This window comes from Mus pahari, chromosome 4 (genome assembly GCF_900095145.1).
Source record: "Mus pahari chromosome 4, PAHARI_EIJ_v1.1, whole genome shotgun sequence".
Lineage (NCBI taxonomy): Eukaryota > Metazoa > Chordata > Mammalia > Rodentia > Muridae > Mus > Mus pahari.
In genome coordinates, this window is record NC_034593.1 from 98,162,987 (window position 1) to 98,184,507 (window position 21,521).

At 44.7% G+C, this 21,521-nt stretch overlaps 2 protein-coding genes across 4 annotated transcripts in view; one reads left to right on the forward strand and one right to left on the reverse strand.

Annotated features, from left to right (window-relative positions):
- Positions 1-12,188, reverse strand: part of Kiaa1324 (KIAA1324 ortholog) — a 78,443-nt gene extending 66,255 nt beyond the window's left edge. The window contains exon 1 of one of the 3 annotated variants that reach the window (XM_021195750.2): positions 11,891-12,188. In XM_021195750.2, the coding sequence (XP_021051409.1) occupies positions 11,891-12,037 (147 nt within the window). In that variant the 5' untranslated portion in view covers positions 12,038-12,188. The remainder of the gene's footprint in view (positions 1-11,890) is intronic. The other 2 variants (XM_021195752.2, XM_029537930.1) reach the window with 2 other exon arrangements.
- Positions 12,189-13,098: 910 nt separating this feature from the next.
- C4H1orf194 (chromosome 4 C1orf194 homolog) lies at positions 13,099-20,363 on the forward strand. The gene is made up of 5 exons (XM_021197048.1): positions 13,099-13,252; positions 17,960-18,076; positions 19,126-19,241; positions 19,681-19,805; positions 20,219-20,363. The coding sequence occupies exons 1-5, from the start codon at positions 13,172-13,174 to the stop codon at positions 20,287-20,289; spliced, it is 510 nt and encodes a 169-aa protein (XP_021052707.1). The 5' UTR covers positions 13,099-13,171; the 3' UTR covers positions 20,290-20,363.
- The last annotated feature ends 1,158 nt before the right edge of the window (positions 20,364-21,521 follow it).

Sequence of the window (21,521 nt, forward strand, 5' to 3'; positions counted from 1 at the left end):
CTTATGGGAAGCCGAGCAGCGATTAGTCATCCTGCCTAGTAGACCTCAACAATCAACCTGGAGAAACCACACAGTTCTGAGCCAAACAACAGTTACTCCTTTAAACCACTAAGTCTTTTTTTTTTTTTTAAATGAAACTTTTTTAAGATTTATTTATTTATTATATGTAAGTACACTGTACCTGTCTTCAGAAACTCCAGAAGAGGGCGTCAGATCTTGTTACGGATGGTTATGAGCCACCATGTGGTTGCTGGGATTTGAACTCTATACCTTCAGGAGAGCAGTCAGGTGCTCTTACCCACTGAGCCATCTCACCAGCCTTAAACCACTAAATCTTAAGGGAGGTTTATGGCATGGCAAAAGCTGACATAGATCTTCCTCCTCCTCCTCCTCCTCCTCCTCCTCCTTGTTTTCAATTGAAGAGTTATCTAAAGCTACATTTGAGTTGAAAATGTAAGGGTCTAGCCAGAGATACACCAGATACAACACGCCTGAAGTCCTACATTCAAAATTCACAGTATGGGGGTGGGACTGGGGGTTATTGTTGGTTGTCTCCAAATAGCAATGATACCCTTCATTATCGATCCATACTTGCAAACATTATCCCTATTCCTTAGGGCTATAGCGTTCTTGTTAACGTCCTTTCTTCGGGAGTCCCTCCAGTGTCAAAGACAGTATTAAGAAGTCCCATATTTCCCCTTCAGTGCTAGGAATTGAACCCAGGGTCTTGTGTGTGCTCTACCAACTGAGCTGTATCCCCATCTTTGTTGGGACAGAATATTGCTCTATAGCTTAGTCTGGCCATGAACTCAATATTGTAGCCCAAATTGATCTCAAGCTGGTAGTGGTTCCCCTGCCTCTTCCTCCTAAGTGTGGGGATTATATTCTTGTTTTAGGAATTAGGAATCAGGGGGCTAGAGAGATGGTTCAGTGATTAAGAGCACTGACTGCTCTTCTGAAGGTCCTGAGTTCAAATCCCAGCAACCACATGGTGGCTCACAACCATCCGTAATGAGATCTGACTCCCTCTTCTGGTGTGTCTGAAGACAGCTACAGTGTACTTACATATAATAATAAATAAATCTTTAAAAAAGGAATTAGAAATCAATATATGAATCTTAATCACTTACTCTCTAAAATAATTAAAAAAGAAATCATGATCAGTTCCTTCCCTTGAGAAAACAGTGTGGCACCTCCCAAAGGTGAATCTGCATATTCCAGGACCGAGCATAGGCTTACAGCTTTGAGAAATATGCACCTTCTTAGCAGGAGACAGATGCTGGACTGCCCAAAGAAGCATTATTTGAAATAGCAAAACACTAGAGAGTCAAATATTTTTCAACAGGAAAATAAATTTTTAGAATTGTGAACTATTTATACAAAGGGATATTTTATAACAATGAAAATGAAGATATAAAAACATACAAATAGGGACTGAAGAGATGGCTCAGTGGTTAAGAGCACCAACTGCTCTTCCAGGGGTCCTGAGTTCAATTCCCAGCAACNACATGGTGGCTCACAACCATCTGTAATGGAATCTGATGCCCTCTTCTGGCATATCTGAAGACATCATGACAGTGTACTCATATACATTAAATAAATAAATAAATAAATAAATAAATCCTTTTTAAAAACATACAAATAAAAATATGGCAATCATATACTATATAATTAATAAATATTATAACTATATGGAGTATAATAAATAGTGATAATAGTGGAAATAAATGTAAATGGGTAATAATTGTAATAATTTAATAATATTTAATAAAATAAATTTAATAGTTTAATAATAAAAAGAAATTGTAATAATTTCCTAATATATGATAATATATTTGGAAAACAAATCATGCATTTTTATGAAAGTGGAAATAGAACGAAGTAAGATTTGTTTAGCAAGACATAGACATGTGAAGCAGAGATATTTTTAGAAAGGAAAGCGATGAAAGCAGAAGACCCACATTCAGGGCAGCAGTGAGAGCTGGGCTGGGACTGGAAGCGAAGTCTCCAGGGGGTTTGTCCCTGTGGGTTGGCTATGTGGAAATCTGAAGGGGACTCAGAAACAAATCACACAGGCAAAGGGCAGGAAGTTACCCCTCCTGAGAAGTGACCAGGAGGCTGCGGCAGCTGGAGGGGAGGAAGGAAAGGGGCCAACTGTGCACAGGGCCTTGCAGACCACTAAAAACATTGGTTCCCGTTCTAACCAGAAAAACATTTTAAAGAAAAGATTTATCTTTATGTTATGCATATGGGTGTTTTGAACTTCTGTCTATATACCACAGAGGCCACAAGAGGATGTCAGAGCCCCTAGAACTGGAGCTATAGATGATTGTTAGCTACCATGTGGGTGCCAGGGGTTGAACCCCAGTCCTCTGGAAGAGCAGCTAGTGTCTTAACTGCCAGCCATCTTTGCAGCTCTTGATGAGGAAACTGGAGCACAAGAGGACAGAAATCAGGTGAAACAAGATGTTGTTGTGGAAGCAAAGCAGCTCGGTGGGAGGCCTGGAGGCGACGTCTTGGACAAGGACAAGAAGCCATCACACTCAGTATATTTTGAAAGTAGAGCTGGTGAAATTTTTCTGATGAATTCTGACAGAGGAAGGATTTCGAAAGAGGGGAGTCAGGATTTGCAGCCTGGGTGTTGGGAGGGAAGGGGCTGTTAGGGGCTGAGAGGAGAAAGTTCCTTTGTGGAACAAGGAGTTGAAAGAGAAGATCAGCACCAAAGGGATGCTGAGGACATTATGAGCCTGAACTGCCAATCAAATGACTATCCGATGCAGCTGGAGATACAGGTAGAGCATTCAGGGGCAAGGTCCAGACTAGAAGTATGAATTCAAGACCTATCAAAACATATGTGGCCTTTCACCACTCCATGTTGCTATCTGAAGTTGCTTAGGGAATAAAACTTGAAAAGGCTGAGGAGAGCGATGAAGGGATAGGACGGTCAATGACTGACTTTTGGGAACAGATTCACAACTCAAGGAGACAAAGAGGCTAAAAATCAAGCCGACAAGTGAAGGAGCCACTAGGGAGGCAGAAACAAAGCAAAATCTCCAGCAGGGCTGCTGTCCAGAAAGCATAGATGGGCCGCAAGAGTGACCAGAGCTCTGTCAAATGCTGGTAGATGAAGCCTGCTGGGAACAGAGAGGTTACTGAGGGGTTGAACAAGTGCAGTTTTCCTGAAAACACTGGGGGTAGAAACCATTGTGGGATGTGTTCAATAAAGGAGAGAAGTCTAGAGATGCTGATGTCAGACGAGATGTTCAAGAGTTTAGACAAGATTATCCGTAGGAACAGCTAAATAGACAAGCAGTTACATACTTCGGCAGCTAGAAGGAGACAGAAAAGCAAGAGAAGTCTCTCTCTCTCTCCTTTTTTTTTTTTTTTTTTTTTCTGGGAACCAAATTTATTCTAGGTCAGTGATCTACCGTTGACATACATCCCTAATCCTATCTTTTTCTTTTCTTCACTCTCTTTTCTTTCTATTTCCTTCCTTCTTTTTTCTTCCTTCCTTCCTTCCTTCCTTTCTCTTTCTCTTTCTTTCTCTTTCTCTCTTCCTTCCTTTCTGTCTTTCTTTCTTTCTTTCTTTCTTTCTTTCTTTCTTTCTTTCTTTCTTTCTTTCTTTCATTCATTCATAAGGTCTGACTGGGTAGCCAGGCTGGCCTCGAACTTCTAGAAAGACAAGCTTCTTGCCTCAGCCCACCCAGTGCTAGGACTACAAACTTGAGCCACCGTGCCTGCCTCTATTTTAAAGTTCTGATTATTTGTTTTTGAATTTTATTCCAACCACTTATTTATGAATTTTTAAATTTCCCTCCCTCCCCCTTTTCCTCCTCCCCTTTCTCCTCCTCTTCCTCCTCCCCCTTTTTTTCTGAGACAGGGTTTCTCTGTATAGCCCTGGCTATCCTGGAACTCACTCTGTAGACCAGGCTGGCCTGGGACTCAGAGATCCACCTGCCTCTGCTTCCCAAGTACGGTGATTAAGGGTGTGGGCCACCACTGCCCAGCCTTTAAATTTCTATTACTAATTTTTATGTGTATTACTGGTATTTTGCCAGTATGTACATGCTGTGTGTACACTACATGCATGTGGTGTCCGTGGAGGCCAGAAGAGGGCGCCAGATCCTCTAGGCCTGGAGTTACAGGAGCTTGTGAACTGCCACGCTGGTGCTGGGAACTGAACACTGATCCTTTGGAAGAACAGCCATGCTCTTGATCTCTGAGCCATCTTCCCAGCTCCATGACTAAATGTTTATCAGTATATATGTAGAGTTTATGGTTTGGTTTGTTTTTTTTTTGTTTGTTTGTTTGTTTGGGGGTTTTTTTTTGGACAAGTTTTTCTCTTTGTATAGCACTCTGTTCTGGAACTTGCTCTGTGGACCAGGCTGACCTGGAACTCATAGAGATCCACCTGCCTCTGCCTCCCACGTGCTGGGATTAAATGGTGTGCACCACCACTTGCCTGTAGCATCTGTAGCATTCTTTTTAGCTTTGGAATAAAAGAAGTAAATACATTTGGAAGTGGGTGAGAACCGTCTGGGTTGGGTGTGGTGGGTGTGGTGATATGTGCGTGCCTCAGCCTCAGCACCAGGAAGCTCATGTGAGGACCATGAGTTCTAAAATGAGCCTGGGCCCCACAGCAACACGATCCAAAAATAAGTAAATAAAAGATTGGGACAAGAAGGGAAAGGAATGTCTTCAGAGACGGGGGACATTAGAAGGCCAGAAGGGACAGTTACTGTGAGAATTTGCCATTAGAGACTGACCAGGCAAGCAGCTCCAGTTCATTACTCATGTGATATCACACGGGACCATCGGATGATCCTGTGAAGACAGTTAAGAGTAGCTCATAACCGGGCTGGTGAGATGGCTCAGTGGGTAAGAGCACCTGACTGCTCTTCCGAAGGTCCGGAGTTCAAATCCCAGCAACCACATGGTGGCTCATAACCATCCCTAACAAGATCTGACGCCCTCTTCTGGAGTGTCTGAAGATAGCTACAATGTACTTACATATAATAAATAAATAAATCTTAAAAAAAAAAAAAAAAAGAGTAGCTCATAACCACCAACAAGCAGGTTTGCTGGGGCGTGCGTGCAATGCCTTTCACCAAACGCTTTTGAGACCCATCTTCCTCCGTCCTCCAATCAACTGTGAAAAGGCAGGAACCCAGTTACTCCCATCTTCCAGACAAGAAGGTAAAGGTGAGAGGTGCCAAGGTTATGTGGCTGAAATAGAACTGGGCGGAATCTGCTATCTGCAGGCCAACAATGTCCCAGAGAAATGTGAGCCTCCTACAGACTTTTCAATTTTTTCAAAAAATGTAAAGAATGAAAAGGGTGAAATTAATTTTAATAGTAGGTTACATTTAGATACTATATATCTAGGCCATATCAACTTATAGTTATTATAAACTATTGTGGTGTTCTTCTTATATTCAGTCTTCAAAATTGATAGGTATTAAGATACGGCTCATTTCGGCACCAAATATTCATCCAAAGCATTTGGTCCCCATATTGATTGAATAAAAACTCTAGCTAAGAAAATACATTCATTTATCCAAGTCATCTCAAACTGAGTTGAGAAGGTTTTCAGTAGTTGAGTATCTATTTAAACTTTCACTTAATTAAGATGAAACAAAATTAATGATCTAGTTCCTTGGAGTCCTAGACATACCTAGGCATTGCCTCCCACAGCTGGGGCCACAGAGCAGAGGGCCACAGCCCCTGCCTCTTTACCAAGTTCCACCACCTTTTCCCAGAATGCCTTCCACATCTGTTCCCTCTCCTTAGTTATTAAATGTGTTTGCTCTGCTTTCAGATAGGGTTTAACTCTGTATGTAGCCAAGGTCCCCTAAAACTCCCAGTGTGGCCCAGGCTCCTGTGTAACTTGAGGCAGCTCTTCTGTCCCACGTGCTGGGGTTACCCACATTAGCTGCATGTTTGTTGTTTTTTGTTTTTGTTTTTGTTTTGAGGCAAGAATCTCAAACCTTCTGTAATCATCCACACACCCCTCATAACCCCCGACCCCTAATTCCCTCCATCCCCCACTGTACTGGCTAATTTTGTGTCAACTTGACACAGCTGGAGTTATCACAGAGTAAGGAGCTTCAGTTGGGGTAATGCTCCACAAGATCCAGCTGTAAGGCATTTTCTCAATTAGTGATCCAGTGGGGAGGTCACCTTGTGGGTGGGACCATCTCTGGGCTGGTAGTCTTGGTTCTATAAAAGCAGGCTGAGCAACCCAGGGGAGGTAAGCCAGTAATGAACATCCCTTCATGGCCTCTGCATCAGCTCCTGCCTCCTGACCTGCTTGAGTTCCAGTCCTGACTTCTTGGTCATGAGGTTTTGTCCTGGAATAGAAACCCTGACTAAGACACCCACCCTGCTTCTGCTTTCCAGGACTGCAGGTGAGTGACATCACACTCAGCTTTCAGCTCAACCCACCTCCATCACCGTTAGGTTCCCCTTAGTGACTCCTTTTTGATTGATTCTTATATGTATGGGTATTTTGCCTGCATGAATGTCTGTGAGCCAAGTGTGTTCCTGGTGCCTGTGAAGGCTGGAAGATGGCACTGGACTTCCATCAGCCGAACTTACAGATGGTTGTGAGCCACACTGTGGGGATTGAACCCTAGTCCTCTGGAAGGCCAGACAATGCTCTCAACTGCTGAGCCATTGCCCCAACCTCAGCACTTAACAATTTTTTTTATTATCGTAAGCCAGGGTCAGTTTGACTTTCTCTAAAACACAGCTGTAACCACTAAGAGTTATTGGATACTTACTATGCCAAGATTTGCCCTAAGCTCCACCATGATTAACTCACTTAAATTGCTGTAGTGAAAGGAGTGTTATTAGTATCGTCTCTTTTTCTTTCAGTGCTAGAGACCAGGCTCATGATGTCACACAAGCCAGACAAGTGTCTTATACCAAACTGTTTCTCTGGCTCCCAACACCCCCATATCAAAGAGAAGTGGCTGAGGAGATCAAATAACCTAGCTACCGAGTGGAAGTGCTAGAAGGTTGAGCTAGTTTGATCTCCTCCTCACACTCTGGGCCTCTGGGATGTGTATGCCTCCATCTCGGGTATACACACAGGTATGGAACTTCGAGTGATGGAATTCTAGGTGCTGGTTTTGTTTTTCTTTTTAAATCTTCTCTCGTTCTTTTTTTAAAAAGATTTATTTGTTATTATTCATAAGTACACTGTAGCTGTCTTCAGACACATCAGAAGAGGGCGTCAGATCTCATTAAGCCACCATGTAGCTGCTGGGATTTGAACTCAGGACCTTCGGAAGAGCAGCCGGTGCTCTTACCTGCTGAGCCATCTCACCAGCCCCCTCTTCTCTCGTTCATGCCAGTGTATTTCAATTTATGTGCCCATGATATGTACCGATTTTTAAATGTCTTAAGTCTGGTAATCTCTATTCTGGTATGGTTTTAGTCAGACAAATACACAAAATTGTTTCTTAAATGTCCAGATCCCAGTGTCCTTAGTCCCTTCTGACAGCGAATAGCCTCCTCTTCGTCAGTTGCTGTTGATGTTTTAAACGTCCAGCCTCGGTGGCTTCTAACCCTTTTATTTTCTAAGCAAGGTCTCCTGTAGCCCAGGTTGTCTTGAATTTTCTGTGTAGCCCAAGGTTACCTTGAATTCCTCTCCCTCCACCTCCAGAGTGTTAGGGGGTAATGGCACTGGAGAGAGAGCTCATTGGCTAAGAGCACTGTACCGCTCTGGTAGAGGACCCCAACTCAGCTCACAGTAATGCCCTAAACTCCAGCTCCAGGGGCATCTGACACCCCTAGCGTCTATGGGAACTTACATTCACATGCACATACCCACACACTGACACGCACAAATACAATTTTTAAAATTAATTAGAGTAGTGTATGACTCACTATGTCTGGCTTATATAATGTTGGGGCTCAAACAAAGGGCTTCTTGAATGCTAGGCAAATACTCTAGCAACCGAGATATAGCCCTGACCCTCAACCATGTCCATGTGAAACCCCCCTGAGCAGGCTGTGATCCTGACCAGAAATCCTTCATGGATCTCTGCTTGACTTCTAACATTCTGACTTTGTTTCCTACTATCCTCACCCCACTTCAAGTCTCAGCCAACTGGTCTTCTTGCAGTTCCCCAACTCTGTGTTTTCCATCTGTTGACCCTTCCTCCAGCTCCTCCCTCTATCTAGAAAGCACCCTGCCTCCCTTCCTCCATGTCTGCCCAGAGAGCTCAGTGATTATTACTCGGAAGCGTCCCAGTAGCCCTGATTCTGGTTACTTTGTTTCTCTCTTTCTCTCTCTCTCCTCACCTGCCTCACCACTCCAGCTCTGCCGGCCACATACACATTAACCTTAGGGCAAAGTTTATATGTTATTATTTGTGTGTATGATTTGTTTTGCTGCCAGTGTTTCTTAAGCACTTATCATACACTGAGAAGATGTACTAAGAACTTGACCGTGCCGTCTGCTTAATTCAATCCTCATAGCAGCTCTTCGAGATAGACAGGACTCCCTCCATTTTATAGGACAGGAATCTGAGGCTGTCAGAAGTTAATGATCTTGATTCCTTACTAAATGGCAAAGTCATCACTCACTCAACAAATCGTATTCCAATCCATGTCTGCCAGATTCCTAGGCCCCCCTGGGCCTTTCAGTGTGGACTGGGAAGTCCCTCTGGGGGCTATTAGCGCAGCAGCCTCAGGACAAGGCAGACCATACCACAGGCAGTTTTCTGTTCCTCTCCTTTGATTTAGATTTGTTGCACTATGTTAAAAAAAAAAAAATGTTTGGGTCTCAGTCGGCACTTAGCCGGGTCCAGCACAGCGATAAAGGAGTGACTCATGTGAACAAACAGCATCCAGGATGTTTAGTTCCACTGGTGACCCTGATTATTGTAAACCTGAGACAGGCGTGCCAAGCCCTGGCACACCTCCAGCAGTTTCCTCTCCCTGTGCTCAGCCACCTCAATAAAACCTCCAGCCAAGTCTCCCTTCTTCCTGCTTCAATCCGGTTGGAGGTCTCAGCTTTTATAAGTAGTCTGTGACAGCAGTTCTATCACTAGGAGCAGCCTTGGTTTGATAAGAGGCCCTGGCATTAATCCCCTGCATAGGCTCCTGAGAAATCCATAGGAAAATCAAGAACTGAGAAGAGACAGTCTCCCTTGGACTAGACTTTTACCTTTTAAGAATTGGAAACCCCCAAACTCTTTGGATCAGCTTGTATTGCTTAATGAAGAACTTTGTAATAATGGACTCATTCTCTTCCTTATTATTTTGGAGTCAAGGGTGTTCAGAGGCTGTTTGCTCAAGGAGAGTGTAAACAGAGCTTGCTGATGCCCCTGGCCAATGAGCATGCCTCCAAAGCTATTTCAACATGGCAAGGGGTGTGGGTCTAGCTAAAGAGGCTGAGCCAAGAAGTAGGGTGAAGTAATTCTGTTTTGTATTTGAGGTCCATTTTTATCTTTCCATCTTCAGGACAGTCATCCCCGGGGTTGTCGTTAGCAGAATGCCCATTCCACAGCTCCCTAAACTGTGGAGTGTTGAACACCTTTCCACTGCCTTTGGCTCACTTACTCGTAAGCAAATATTGGTGATTTAAATAAGTCTAAAGACAGAATATGCACAGAACATAGAATTCTTAGGTTAATATTCTTCCCTCCCTCTTAACCATGATGGTGTAAGTGTCCAAGGCCTTCAATGTCTCATATGTCACAGTCAACAAATATCTAATGACAAGCGGCAGCTGTATGATAGAATTCTTATCTTCTACAAAGGAAATGGCAGTGTTTAACTCTTAGGCAAGGCAATTAGGCCACAGGTTACCAAGGCCAGTGAACCAAGGTCACTGGGAAGACCACCCCATTCTTGGTCATCTTTAAAATCTATCATGAAGTGGCTTGTAAAAATGTAGATGGCCATGGTCATGGCCAGGGTATAATTGGGACTAGCAAAAGTTCTAAAGGGCCCGCTGACTGGGGCCATTTTCCAGCGATTGCGGGTTTTTTTTTTTCCTGTGAGTATGTTCATAATATGTATATGAATATGGGCACACACATCCACAGTGTGCACATGAAGGTCAGAGAATGACTCTGTGGAACCTGTCTCTCACTATGTAGCTGCGAATGACCTTGGATTTCTGGTCCTGCTGCCCCTACCTCCCAAGTGTTAAGATTACAGACATGGGCCACCACATCTGGTTTACTCAGTACTGGGGAATCAAACCCGACGTGAGAGGTTTGAAAACAAAAGTCTAGCACTGTAGGAGAAAAGCCAAGGGTCAAACGTAGTTGAGGTGCTGAGGGGTTCAAATAGTCCTTATAGCAGGTCCCAGCCATGGGGGTCACTTCATTTTTAATTTTTTTTATTTTATGTTTATGAATGCTTGCCTGCGTGCATGAATGTGTACTGCATGCCCGCAGTGCCCTCAGAGACCAAGAGAGAGTGTCAAATCCCCTGAAACTGGAATTACAGATGGCTGTGAGCCGTCATATGAGTTCTGAGAACTGAAATCAGATTCTCTACAAAGGCAGCAGCAAGTTCCCTTCACCACTGAGCCAGAGCCATTTTTTTTTTTTTTTTTATCCCTTTGTGGGACATGCTATGTCCTAAAACCTGATTTGTAGATTAGGCTGGCCTCAAACTCACAGAGACCCACCTGCCTCTGCCTCCCAAGTGCTGGGATTAAATGCATGCACCACCAAGCCCGCTACCCATGGGCCACTCAAATATTAACGAATCCCACTTGCTTCTTTTGTGATTTGCTATGTCATAGATAGGCTAGTGGTTAGGCCCCTCCATAATTATACTTGTATTTATGGGACTGCACTGGCATTGTTAATTAACACTGGTGACTTAAAAGGATGATTTTAACCCCTCAAAACCTTAGCTAGGTTTGATATTTAGCATCCGTCCTACGGCGCTAGACTTTTGACATGTTTTCAAATCTCTCACATTCTGCATAGATAAATTTTATTCTGCCTTCCACAGTGTAGTTCTTGTAAATATTTCAATGTCATCTCTACCATATGTTTTTAAGTCACTTAGAGCACAAACCAAATATCGTTATTTCACTAACACCGAATCTATTTAACTTTGCTATTCCTGATGTCTTGTCATATGCCCCCCAAAACCAATGTTCAAAATCATTTTTGTTGTTATTGTTAGAAGACGTTCACTACCTCTTCCGTGAATTATGTTGTTAACATTTTAAAGACACCTTGAAAAGGACTTGTGGCATATGTTAACAGAAGTTCAAAGGAGAGAGTGGGGGAAATATGTTATAGAATTCAAAATCTAGAGAAGGTGGGACATGTGCTAAACACTAAACAAAGTGTGCAAAGGGACAGGCAAAGCGTTCCAGGAGGGCCTCAGTCAGCAGCTGCGAGCAACTGGCTGTTAGCACAGGGCACTTACTAGGTAGGATCAGACCCTCAGACCCGAGCGCTCCTGACCCCAGTCTACTACTTTTATCCCAGTTCCCTCCTTTCCTCGCTTTCTGTTTGGTCCCTCGGTGTTTCCAATCACTTTCTAGGTAATTTCACCCATCTGGAAAGCAGCTTCTGTCTTCTTTCTCTTTCTTTCTGAGAACTGTCACTCTTTCGGACCTTACTCCCAGAGCCAGGGCCGCTGAGAGCTTGTGAGGGTGATCTATTTTAGGAGTCCTCCGATGGGCTGGCCTCCCCCATGACAACGCCAGCCTGCTTCCCTCACTCCAGCTCCTACTCATCCCTAGAAAAAAATTGAATTCTATGGCCCCTGAAACTGTGATTGGATCTCCAAGGTCTCTCTCTCTCTCTCTTTCTCTCTCTCTCTCTCTCTCTCTCTCTCTCTCTCTCTCTCTCTCTCTCTCTGCCAAAGTGAGATCAGGTCAAGGGGGTGGAGTGCACAGTACCTCTTTGCAGGCGTGAAGCTCGGGTCCGGTTCCCAGGGTCACCTGGAAGGTGGTCCCAGCCCAAAGCAACAGCCACAGAAGCCGGGATGTGCGCCTTTCAGTTTTTCCTCTGGCAGAAGGATGGGGGTTGTGACCAGGCTCAGCCATAGCGCTGTCCTGAGCCAGCAGCAGTAGCAGCTCAGGTGCTGCGGTGGCTGCTTATGCTGGCAGAAGGAGGAAAAAAAAAAAAAAAAAAGAGGAGGGAGGTACACAGGGGGAGGATGCAAGGGGCTGGACTCGCTTCAGTCACCTCCCTGCGGCTACGCCAAGGCAGCCCATCCTTCCTCCTCCCTCGGTCCTCTCCTCCTCCTATCCATGTCGTCTTGACAACCGCATCCTCTTCGCTCAGCGCGGGTGGGGCAGGGACCACGCGCGCCTGTGCGGCTCACCTGCGGGTCTCCATGGCAGCCGCCACCGCTGGCGCGTGGGCGTGGGAGTGCTTGCGCCAGGGTTTGCAACTAACCGAACAGGCTTACGTAAAGCACGCAATAGAAAAACTCTCCAAAACATCTGCAGCAGCTCATTTCGCACCTATTACTCTTCCTGGCAGGGGGCTATTTCTAAGCATCTCTTATTTTGTAAACATGGCATGTAAAACGATTAGGGGAGGACAGGCGTCTTCATTATCTTCCAGGGATCGTCTCCTAGAGTGGCCCCAGCACTAACTGCAAAAACTAGTTCCATCCTTCCACCCCACCAAATCCATCCACGTTTTTACAGCCGTCTCAGTGAGCAACCCTGACGTCTGCATAGTTAAACAGCAAGGAAAGTGACCTAATCGACAATTTTCCAAGTAGGACACGTGAGATCTTTGATTTTTTTTTTTTTTTTTTTGACATTCTCTTACTCTTGTTGATTTGAAAATGGGGAAGCAGAAGCTTTCTCTTAGGTGAAAGCGAGAAGGAAACATTTGGGTCATCTTTTAGTGTTTCTTTCGTCAGCTTTCGCAGAAATTCCGTGCCGTGGGAAGCCAGCGTTTTCCAACTGAGGCTCCACAGTGCGTATCCAGGTCGCCTTCCCTCTGCATTCACAGCAGCCTCCTCCCAAGGAGCCTTCTTAGTTGAACCGCCAGGTGGCGCATCTCTCGAAAGAAATACATCTGTCATAACTGAAGGGATAGCTGCCTAGCAACTAAAAACTGGGCGTTCCAAACAATTGGGACCCGGGATCCTCTGCGAACCGGGTCGTGCTGAGGCTGCACTAGTTTCCAGAGAGTAAGCGTGCGTCTCTGGGCCTTTAAGCATGCTTCAGCCTCAGGAATCTTTCTCGAACCCTGCCTTACGCGACGAAGACAAACATTTGGGTAATCTGCGGGCTTCTAAGGTACATTGAGGTTTCCTCAGCAAATTTCCAGTGGGGCCTCCAGGAGATTCTTGGTAACCTAACTCTGGTGAGATCACTAAGTACCAAAGAAATCTGTTTTCTGCCTTTCTCCAAGGCCCGCTATTTGTGTCTGATAACGTTTTGGAAGTGGTTTTGAGCAGAGGGAACTGAACTCTAATGTAGAAGAACAAGGTCTGTCAAAGCAGTGATGGGGAATATAAATGATGGGGAAATATAATAATAGTCTGGGTTCCACCAAGCTACCCTTATGTCTTGTCTTGGCATGTGTACTCCAAAGACAGATGAGAGGTAGAATGGAAGAGAATCTCTGAAAGACACCAAGTCAAGCAAGTGTTCATGGTACCTCTGGCCTCTAGTTGATGCAAGAACACATTTGTATATGTGTGTGTTTAATTATGTTCAGTAGAAATATACACCATCTTTTTCCTAGTCTGAGTATTTGGGATATTTGAAGAGATGCACAATAAAGTGAATTAAGTGGTAATTTGAGCTTGATAACAACACCAAAGAACTTCCTTTTCTTCAATATTTGCGGCTTATATGCCAGGCACTCTGGAAAACACATAGCCTCCATTTAGCTATAGTTACTGTCCGGTTAGCTTAGTAAGGTAGACCAGCCACTGCATCAGTCACTTCGTGGGTAGCACAGCTGATCCTAGTATTTGGTGGGTAAAGGGGAGGACCCGGAACTCTCAGCCTGCCTGAGCTATAAGAATCTGTTTACAAACAACCAACCAAACCCACAGACATAACAAAACCCAAAATGTACTTCCCTCAGAGGCCCATGCACTGTGGTGGAGTTATAGGCAGAGTGTCTGAGACTAGGAGCATGAAGGAGGGGTTCCTCAAAGTGAGTTACCTGAGACACGTGAAAAGGGTATATGTGTGTGTGTGTGTATGTATGTATGTGTGTGCGCGCGTGTGAAGTTAGGAAGAAGGAAAGAAAAATCAGCTACTGAGGGGAAAAGAGGCACTAGGTGAAGATACATTCGAAGGAGAGACAGAACAGCCTGGAGAACTGCTAACCCCAGAAACGTCAAATGTCGTGTGAAACAGAGACATGCGGACTGGCGGGTGCTAGAGACAACCTTGGTGGCTCAGTGAGCATTGTGTTAGTGGGCTAGGAGCCATCACAGAGCTGTTGGGAATCAGGAGACTTCAAGTACTGGAGTGACCCAGAGTGTTAGAAATCACACACAGCTGTGACATGTCTTTCAGTAAATGTGTATTAAATGTATACGTATAAGCAAAATGGAGGGCCTACAGACTTGACTACATAGCCAGGTCGAGACCAGCCTAAATTATATGAGAGACGCTGTCCCAAAAACCAAAACTGGTGGCCTATGTGGGTAAACTTGATCAAGAAAGGTTGCCGTTAACATTTATGGGATTGGTCTTACGAGTATCATATGCTCAGCTCCGTTAAGTTCATTGTAAATAAGTCTCTGCTGCTAGACACGTACTTTAGTTATATCCTTGACACCTATGATATAGGTGACTATCATTTAGTCATAAAGGACAGTTACATTTTCCAGGAGTTGGGTGCAACATAATAAGGCAGATGAGGCAGATTCAGAAAGGCAGATGTGGCATATGTAAAAATCTACTCTTATCTTTAAGGATGTGAGACTGCAGCATCTAAGGGGTTAGACTTGCCTAGCCTGAGTTTAACCCCTAACAAAGCAAGTGGGAATGAGACATGAACCGTGAACGTAGAAAGGGGATTGATTGGAAGAGGAATCAGAGAGGACAACGGGAGGTAAATATGGTCAGAGTTCTGTGTGCTTCCACCATGGAGCCTGTTTTGTATATAGTTAGTGTGTGCTAATAATAAAAGATTAATTTGTCACTGTTCAGAGACACCCATCACAGAATTGGTGACCAATAAATACAGGCTCTTCTGGCTTGAAAAAGAAAAGGGAGGAAATCACACGGAGCAGTGGACTGGCTAGGCTGGGAGTGAGACAGAAGGGCATCAGCTTGAGGCAAGTGCAGTGGCCACTGGGGAAGCAGGCGCTGAACTCTGAGAGAAGAACAGCCGCCATCAGAGACGGGCGATGAGAAGAGAGTTTAAGACGGATGCAAAGGACCAGGCCGCGGGATTTGATGGCTGACTCCATGTGGGTTAAAGGAAATGGATAAGTACAAGATAGACTCCTGGACTTCCAAGGGTTCAATTGACACCATCACTGAAATGGAACATCTCAAGGAAGCAGGTTTGAACAGAAAGATGTTGACATCAATTATGTAGATGCTTGTGTGGTGCCTGTGAAATCTTTAAATGATTGTGTGGTATGCAGACTTGAGAAGGTAGGGTTGAAAATGTATGTCTGGGCTGGGCGTGGTGGCACACGCCTTTAATCCCAGCACTCGGGAGGCAGAGACAGGCGGATTTCTGAGTTCAAGGCCAGCCTGGTCTACAAAGTGAGTTCCAGAACAGCCAGGGCTATACAGAGAAACCCTGTCTCAAAAAACCACAAAAAAAAAATGTATTTCTGGGAGCTACATGGCTTATGTGCTGTTTAAAATTGTAGTAGAAAAGCTGCCTATCCTGTAAATATAAGAATAAGACATAAGCCGGGCGGTGGTGGCGCACGCCTTTAATCCCAGCACTCNGCCAGCCTGGTCTACAGAGTGAGTTCCAGGACAGCCAGGGCTACACAGAGAAACCCTGTCTCGAAAAACCAAAAAAAAAAAAAAAAAAAAAAAGAATAAGACATGAGGGACTGGAGAGATGGTTTAGTGGTTAAGAGCATTGACTGGTCTTTCAGAGGTCTTGAGTTCAATTCCCAGCACCCACTTGGTAGCTCATAAGTGTCTGTAACTCCAGGCTCTGACGTCCTCACACAGACATACATGCACCAATGCACATAAAATAAAAATAGTTTAAAAAAAAATAAAACAAACAAAAAGATACTCTCTTGAGAAGCCAGAGTAGAGAAGGAAGGTGCAACAGCCAGAGACCAGAGTTAAACCAGATGGAGTTGGCCTACAGGATGATGAAGTATTGGTGGGGTTTCAGAGTTACGGTGCCAGAAGTCTCAGAAACCAAAAATGATGAGGGCTGGAAAGATCCTTCTAGTAAGCCACAAAGGTCATAGGTCACTAACCAGTTTCAGCGGACACTAGAGGAGAGGCAAGGCCACAAGGGGTTGGAGACAGAAATGGGGAAGAAAGGGAGTTAGTAATTGTTGACCCTTGAAGAAGGGTTTCTGTGGAGAAGGTGACGGGGTGGTAGATACACCACCATAAACAGAGGGTAGAGAGTGTGGGGCCAGAGGAGGGGGTGGGGAACGGTACAGATGGAAAGGCCTGGGAAGGGCTGGGTCTAGAGAAACCCCCTGAGCAAAGAGACTTCTCCCCGTGATCAAAGGAGAGCGGGTCTGCAGACTGGCGTCAGTGTTGATAATTGAATTATTTTTCTGTTTGTTTTTGTTTGTTTTGGACAGGGTTTCTCTGTGTAGCCCCGGCAGACCTAGGACTCGTCTGTAGACCAGGCTATCCTCAAACTCACAGAGATCCACCTGCTTCTGCCTCCTCTCATTTATACTTATATTCAGCCTTTCATTTTTGTTGTTGCTTGGTTTTGATTTTGAAGACAGGGTTTCTCTATGTAGCCCTGGTTGTCCTGGGACTTGCTATATAGACCAGGGTGTCTTCTAACTCAGAGATCTGCCTGGCTCTGGTTCTGGCTCTGGCTCACAAAGGCATGCACCACCACCACCTGGCTGTAGTGAAAGGCAATCTCCTTGTGCCAATAGAGAAGATGTCGCACCTTGTATACCTTTTGTAGAATGTGGCAGAGCCACTCAGAGACACAGCAGAGCAAAGGTAGTGGCTGAATCTGTGTTTGCATCATGTATACATGTTTGACATATTTGTCTGATCCTACTGTTCAACTAAGATTTATCTGAGTTAAATCATACAGCAGTTTGCTACATGGAGGGAGAGGAGGCTAGACAGTAGGCTATTGGTAGAATTCGGCCACTGGTTTGATCAGGCCCTCCCTAGTTTTTAAATACTTGTGTTAGGTCAGTGTCCTTGGTACTGAGGACACATGCAGTGGTGAAAATATTCATTTTCATATACAAGAAAAATCACATTTTTTTTCTCACTTATGTCTGTGGGGTTTATAGAACTGAGTATCCAATGACCTCTTTTCTGATGTTCCTTTCCTCTGTGGGTTATTCTTCCTTGCATAATCTTTTTCTCACCTAGACAACACACATTCTTTGTTCCCCATCGCTCTCATGGGATTCTTCCTGCCCTAGTGAAAATACTATCCTCACAGAGCCTTTTAGTTGAGTTCTTCTTCCGCACGCCTCAACTGCTACTGCATGTGGACAACTTGCTTTATCTTGTTTGTTTCCAGCGCTCCAGCAAGCCATACACTTACGGTTTTCTGTTAATTAGAACTCCAAACTTGGAACTTGTAAACATGACCGTATCATCGTTATGCCCTGCTCCCTGAGCCCCCTTCTCTATTTCCAGGATCCTGATCCACCAGTTTCTTGTTTCCAAGGCCCATTTCAATGATTTCTCACTCAGAAAGCGCAGGGAGTCTGCCCCTGCTACTGTGCTTTTCCATAAAACGGGATGAAGCACAGTGATGAACGAACGTGACCCACACTGCATCAGCAAGGTGTCCGTCCGGTAACTGGGTCCTGGGTGTGGTTTCTCTTGTAGAAGTTGCTGTATAAGAACCCAGCTCACCTTGCGCAGCAGCAGGATCCCTGGAGTCGGCTCAGCTCAACCCCCACAGTCACGTCCATAAGTCGAGACGCCTTCTTTTTTGATCCTAAGGTATTTAGCATTGAAATACAAAATACTACTTTTTGCATCTACTTAGGCCTTAATAAATTTTTTTTCTTTTCTTTCTTTTTTTTTTTTTTTTTTAAGAGTCTTGCTGCGTAGCCAAAGCTGACCTCAAATTTAGTATTTAGCCCTGCCTGGCCTGGACTCTCAATCCCTCCCGTCTTAGCCTCCTAAATCCTGAGATTGCAGGCACATGCCAGCACACCTGGCATTCACATCCTCTTCAGACTTCCATAGTGTGAAGTGCCTCAGCATCTCTCCATTCATTCCCAGTTCAAGTCTTCCCATAGAAAACCAACCTATTAAGTCACAAGGCTTGCTCCAAGTCTTTTTTTTTTTTTTCTTTTTTTCTTTCTTTCTTTTTTTTTCTTTCTTTCTTTCTTTCTTTCTTTCTTTCTTTCTTTCTTTCTTTTTTTTTTTTTTTTGGTTCTTCGAGGCAGGGTTTCTCTGTGTAGCCCTGGCTGCTGGGATTAAAAGCGTGCACCACCATGCCCAGCTCTTTTTTTTTTTTTTTGCTCCAAGACATTTTTATCAAATTTCTTCTCACACACACTGTATCAAATCAAAGGTGCTCTGAGGAGATGCACGCCTTTAATCCCAGCACTTGAGAGGCAGAGGCAGGTAGATCTCTGAATTAGAAGCCAGTCTGGTCTACAGAGCAAACTCCAGGACAGCCAGAGCTACACAGAGAAACCCTGTCCCAAAAACCAAAGACAAACCAAATAAATAAATAAATAAATAAATAAAACCTTCCAAGGCTGAATATAACTGTAAATGAGGTAGGGTTTGTTAAACCCAAATCAAAGACAGTTTTTTCCATGTCAACAGAAACACAGCCTTAACCAAAAGATACCCTTCCTATTGACAAGAGTCTCATCACGCACAACGCAGTGTTATAATGTAGTGTTAAGAGCTGGTGGACTTCTGGGGAAGAGGAGAGCTGAGTCCAATCTGAACACAATAGCTGGATGCAATCTGGCGAGAGGCCAAGGCACAGAGCAGCGAAGTTAACTCTGGGAGGGCTGATTCCTCTATAGATACCAAAGGATGATCTGGACTTCCGCTTAGCAGCCTTGTATGACCACCACACTGGGGCATTCAAGAACAAAACTGAGATACTGTTACACCAGGAGACCATTGAGGATATCCAGGGGTAAGTGATGGAAAACAGAGCCCCTCCACCCTGAGGATGTGCGGCATCAATGACATAAGGTAAAAGGACACCTGGTACTGTGAACAAGTCCATAGCTGTTTGTTTGTTTTGAGGGTTTTGGTTTTATCTGCAGCATAGTTTTTTTGGGTTTTGTCTTTGTTTTATCTATACTGGGGAGCAAGCCTGGGGGTCTCATGCATGCTAGGCAAGTGCTGTACCACGGAGCTACATCCTCAGCCCTCATGTCTATATTTCATTTTTAAAACATGACAAGTCCTCATCTCGACAGTTTGTCTCTATCCAGTTAAGTTCCTGGAGATAAACAAACACGTGCTTTGATGATTCTAGAAGAGCAGAGGGGCTCTGAGGTCTTATGAACGCATGTTTCCCCTCCTTTCTGACTGACTCTCTCTTCTGCTCTCTTTCCACCATTGTCTAGAACCAAGATCCAGTTTCCTGGAGAATGTCTCCATGCTCCTTCAGCCCCCATGACTTCCCGGACTACCATCAGGCACTGGATCAACCCTAAGAAAGAGTCCATCCATAGCATTCAGGGATCCATAGGTGGGGATCAGACGACAGTGTGGGCTCATGGCGGCGGCGGTGGGGTTGCTAGGGGATGGCAGGATCAGAGGCTCCTGACTACTGGCTGATCGGAAAGATCAGAGACGATAGAGGGTAGGAATTAGTGATCAGGCTGTCACCTATCATACTAACACTAGGGGACCTGCTGACAGTAAAACTGGGGGAGTCCGTTCTTTAGATTAAGTCTAGGTGGCATTTTGACCGGGCAGGCACTGGACATGAATGTGGAAGTGAAGAACTTGGTTCACTTCCATCAGTCTGTCATATCTCAGTTTCCTACTATTACAAGAATTTTCTCATGGTATCGATAAATGCATTGATTAAAGGATTAAAAGGGGGCTGGGGCAAAGGGTCTGAAATCCCAGCTCACCCCGTTTCTCTTTCCTTCACAGTGTCTCCTCACACTGCGGCCACCAATGGAGGTTACTCCCGGAAAAATGATGGTGGCTTCTTCTCCACCTAGTGGTGAGAGCCAGGTTAATTTCAACATGGTGGAACATCCAGCCACCCATCTTCATTAAAGAGGTTTGTTCAAGACGAAGCCCCATGTGTCTGCTGTCCAGGGCATTTTTTGTTTGTTTGTTTTTTGTTTTTCGAGACAGGGTTTCTCTGTATAGCTCTGGCTGTCCTGGAACTCACTTTGTAGACCAGGCTGGCCTCGAACTCAGAAATCTGCCTGCCTCTGCCTCCCAAGTGCTGGGATTAAAGGCATTTGCCACCACACCCAGCTGACCATTCTTAAAAGGAAGAAAATTCCCCAATTCTAGAAACTAGTCCTGTTGGTAAATTTGCACTTTGGAAAGTCTTCTTGCCAGATATAAGGGTTTAGGACAGAAGCACACTGGTTTGGATGGGACACGGTATTTCGTGTACACGTTTGTAAACTAAAGTCACAGCTACACAGAGCCACATTTGGCCCTAAGTCAGGGAAACAGAAATAGACACAGTCTGTTCTCTTAATGAACCTGGTATCACTATGGTACTACATACTCTATAGCTAACTGCTAACATCACATCATAGATGGTAGGCCTCTTGGGTTTCATCATCTGCTTTTCTTTGAGAGCTCCATTTCCCTGGCCCTACTCCTTGCTATCATTCAGCTCCGACTCTGCCACTTCCTGGAAGTCAACTGTCTTTTCTGTGTTAATTTCACCTGTGGCGTATAGACCCAATTCTCATAAACGTCATTTAAACACTTGGTGTTTAGATTTCAGGTCCCTAAAATGTGATGCAGTAAGATGGCTTCTAAGCGTGTAAGTCATGGGGTTGGAGGGATGGCTCAGTGGACAAAGTGCTTGCCATGCAAGCACTTGAACCTGAGGTTTGGGTCCCCAGCACATCTGTGCTTCTGGGATTATGCAGGCAGGGATGCAGACACAAAGGCAGATCCTAGGGCCTTGCTGGCCAACCACTCTGGCTGAATTAACTGAGTTCCAGGCTCTGTGAAAGATTCCATCTCAAACAAAGACAAATAAACAAGCAAACATATAATAAGTCAGAGAGAGAGAGAGAGAGAGGAAGACACCCAACTTCAACCTCTGGCCTCCACAGGCACATACATGGAGGCATGTGAATCTGTACAAATAATAATAATAATAAAAGGGCTGGTGAGATGGCTCAGTGGGTAAGAGCACCCGACTGCTCTTCCAAAGGTCCGGAGTTCAAATCCCAGCAACCACATGGTGGCTCATAAC

Bases quoted from the DNA above. Each gene is read 5' to 3' on its own strand.
- C4H1orf194 (XM_021197048.1), top strand. From the start codon at position 13,172: ATGCTTCAGCCTCAGGAATCTTTCTCGAACCCTGCCTTACGCGACGAA. The intron at 13,253-17,959 runs GTACATTGAGGT...TTTCTCTTGTAG, and splicing joins GTAATCTGCGGGCTTCTAAG to AAGTTGCTGTATAAGAACCC. The intron at 19,242-19,680 runs GTAAGTGATGGA...ACCATTGTCTAG, and splicing joins ACCATTGAGGATATCCAGGG to AACCAAGATCCAGTTTCCTG.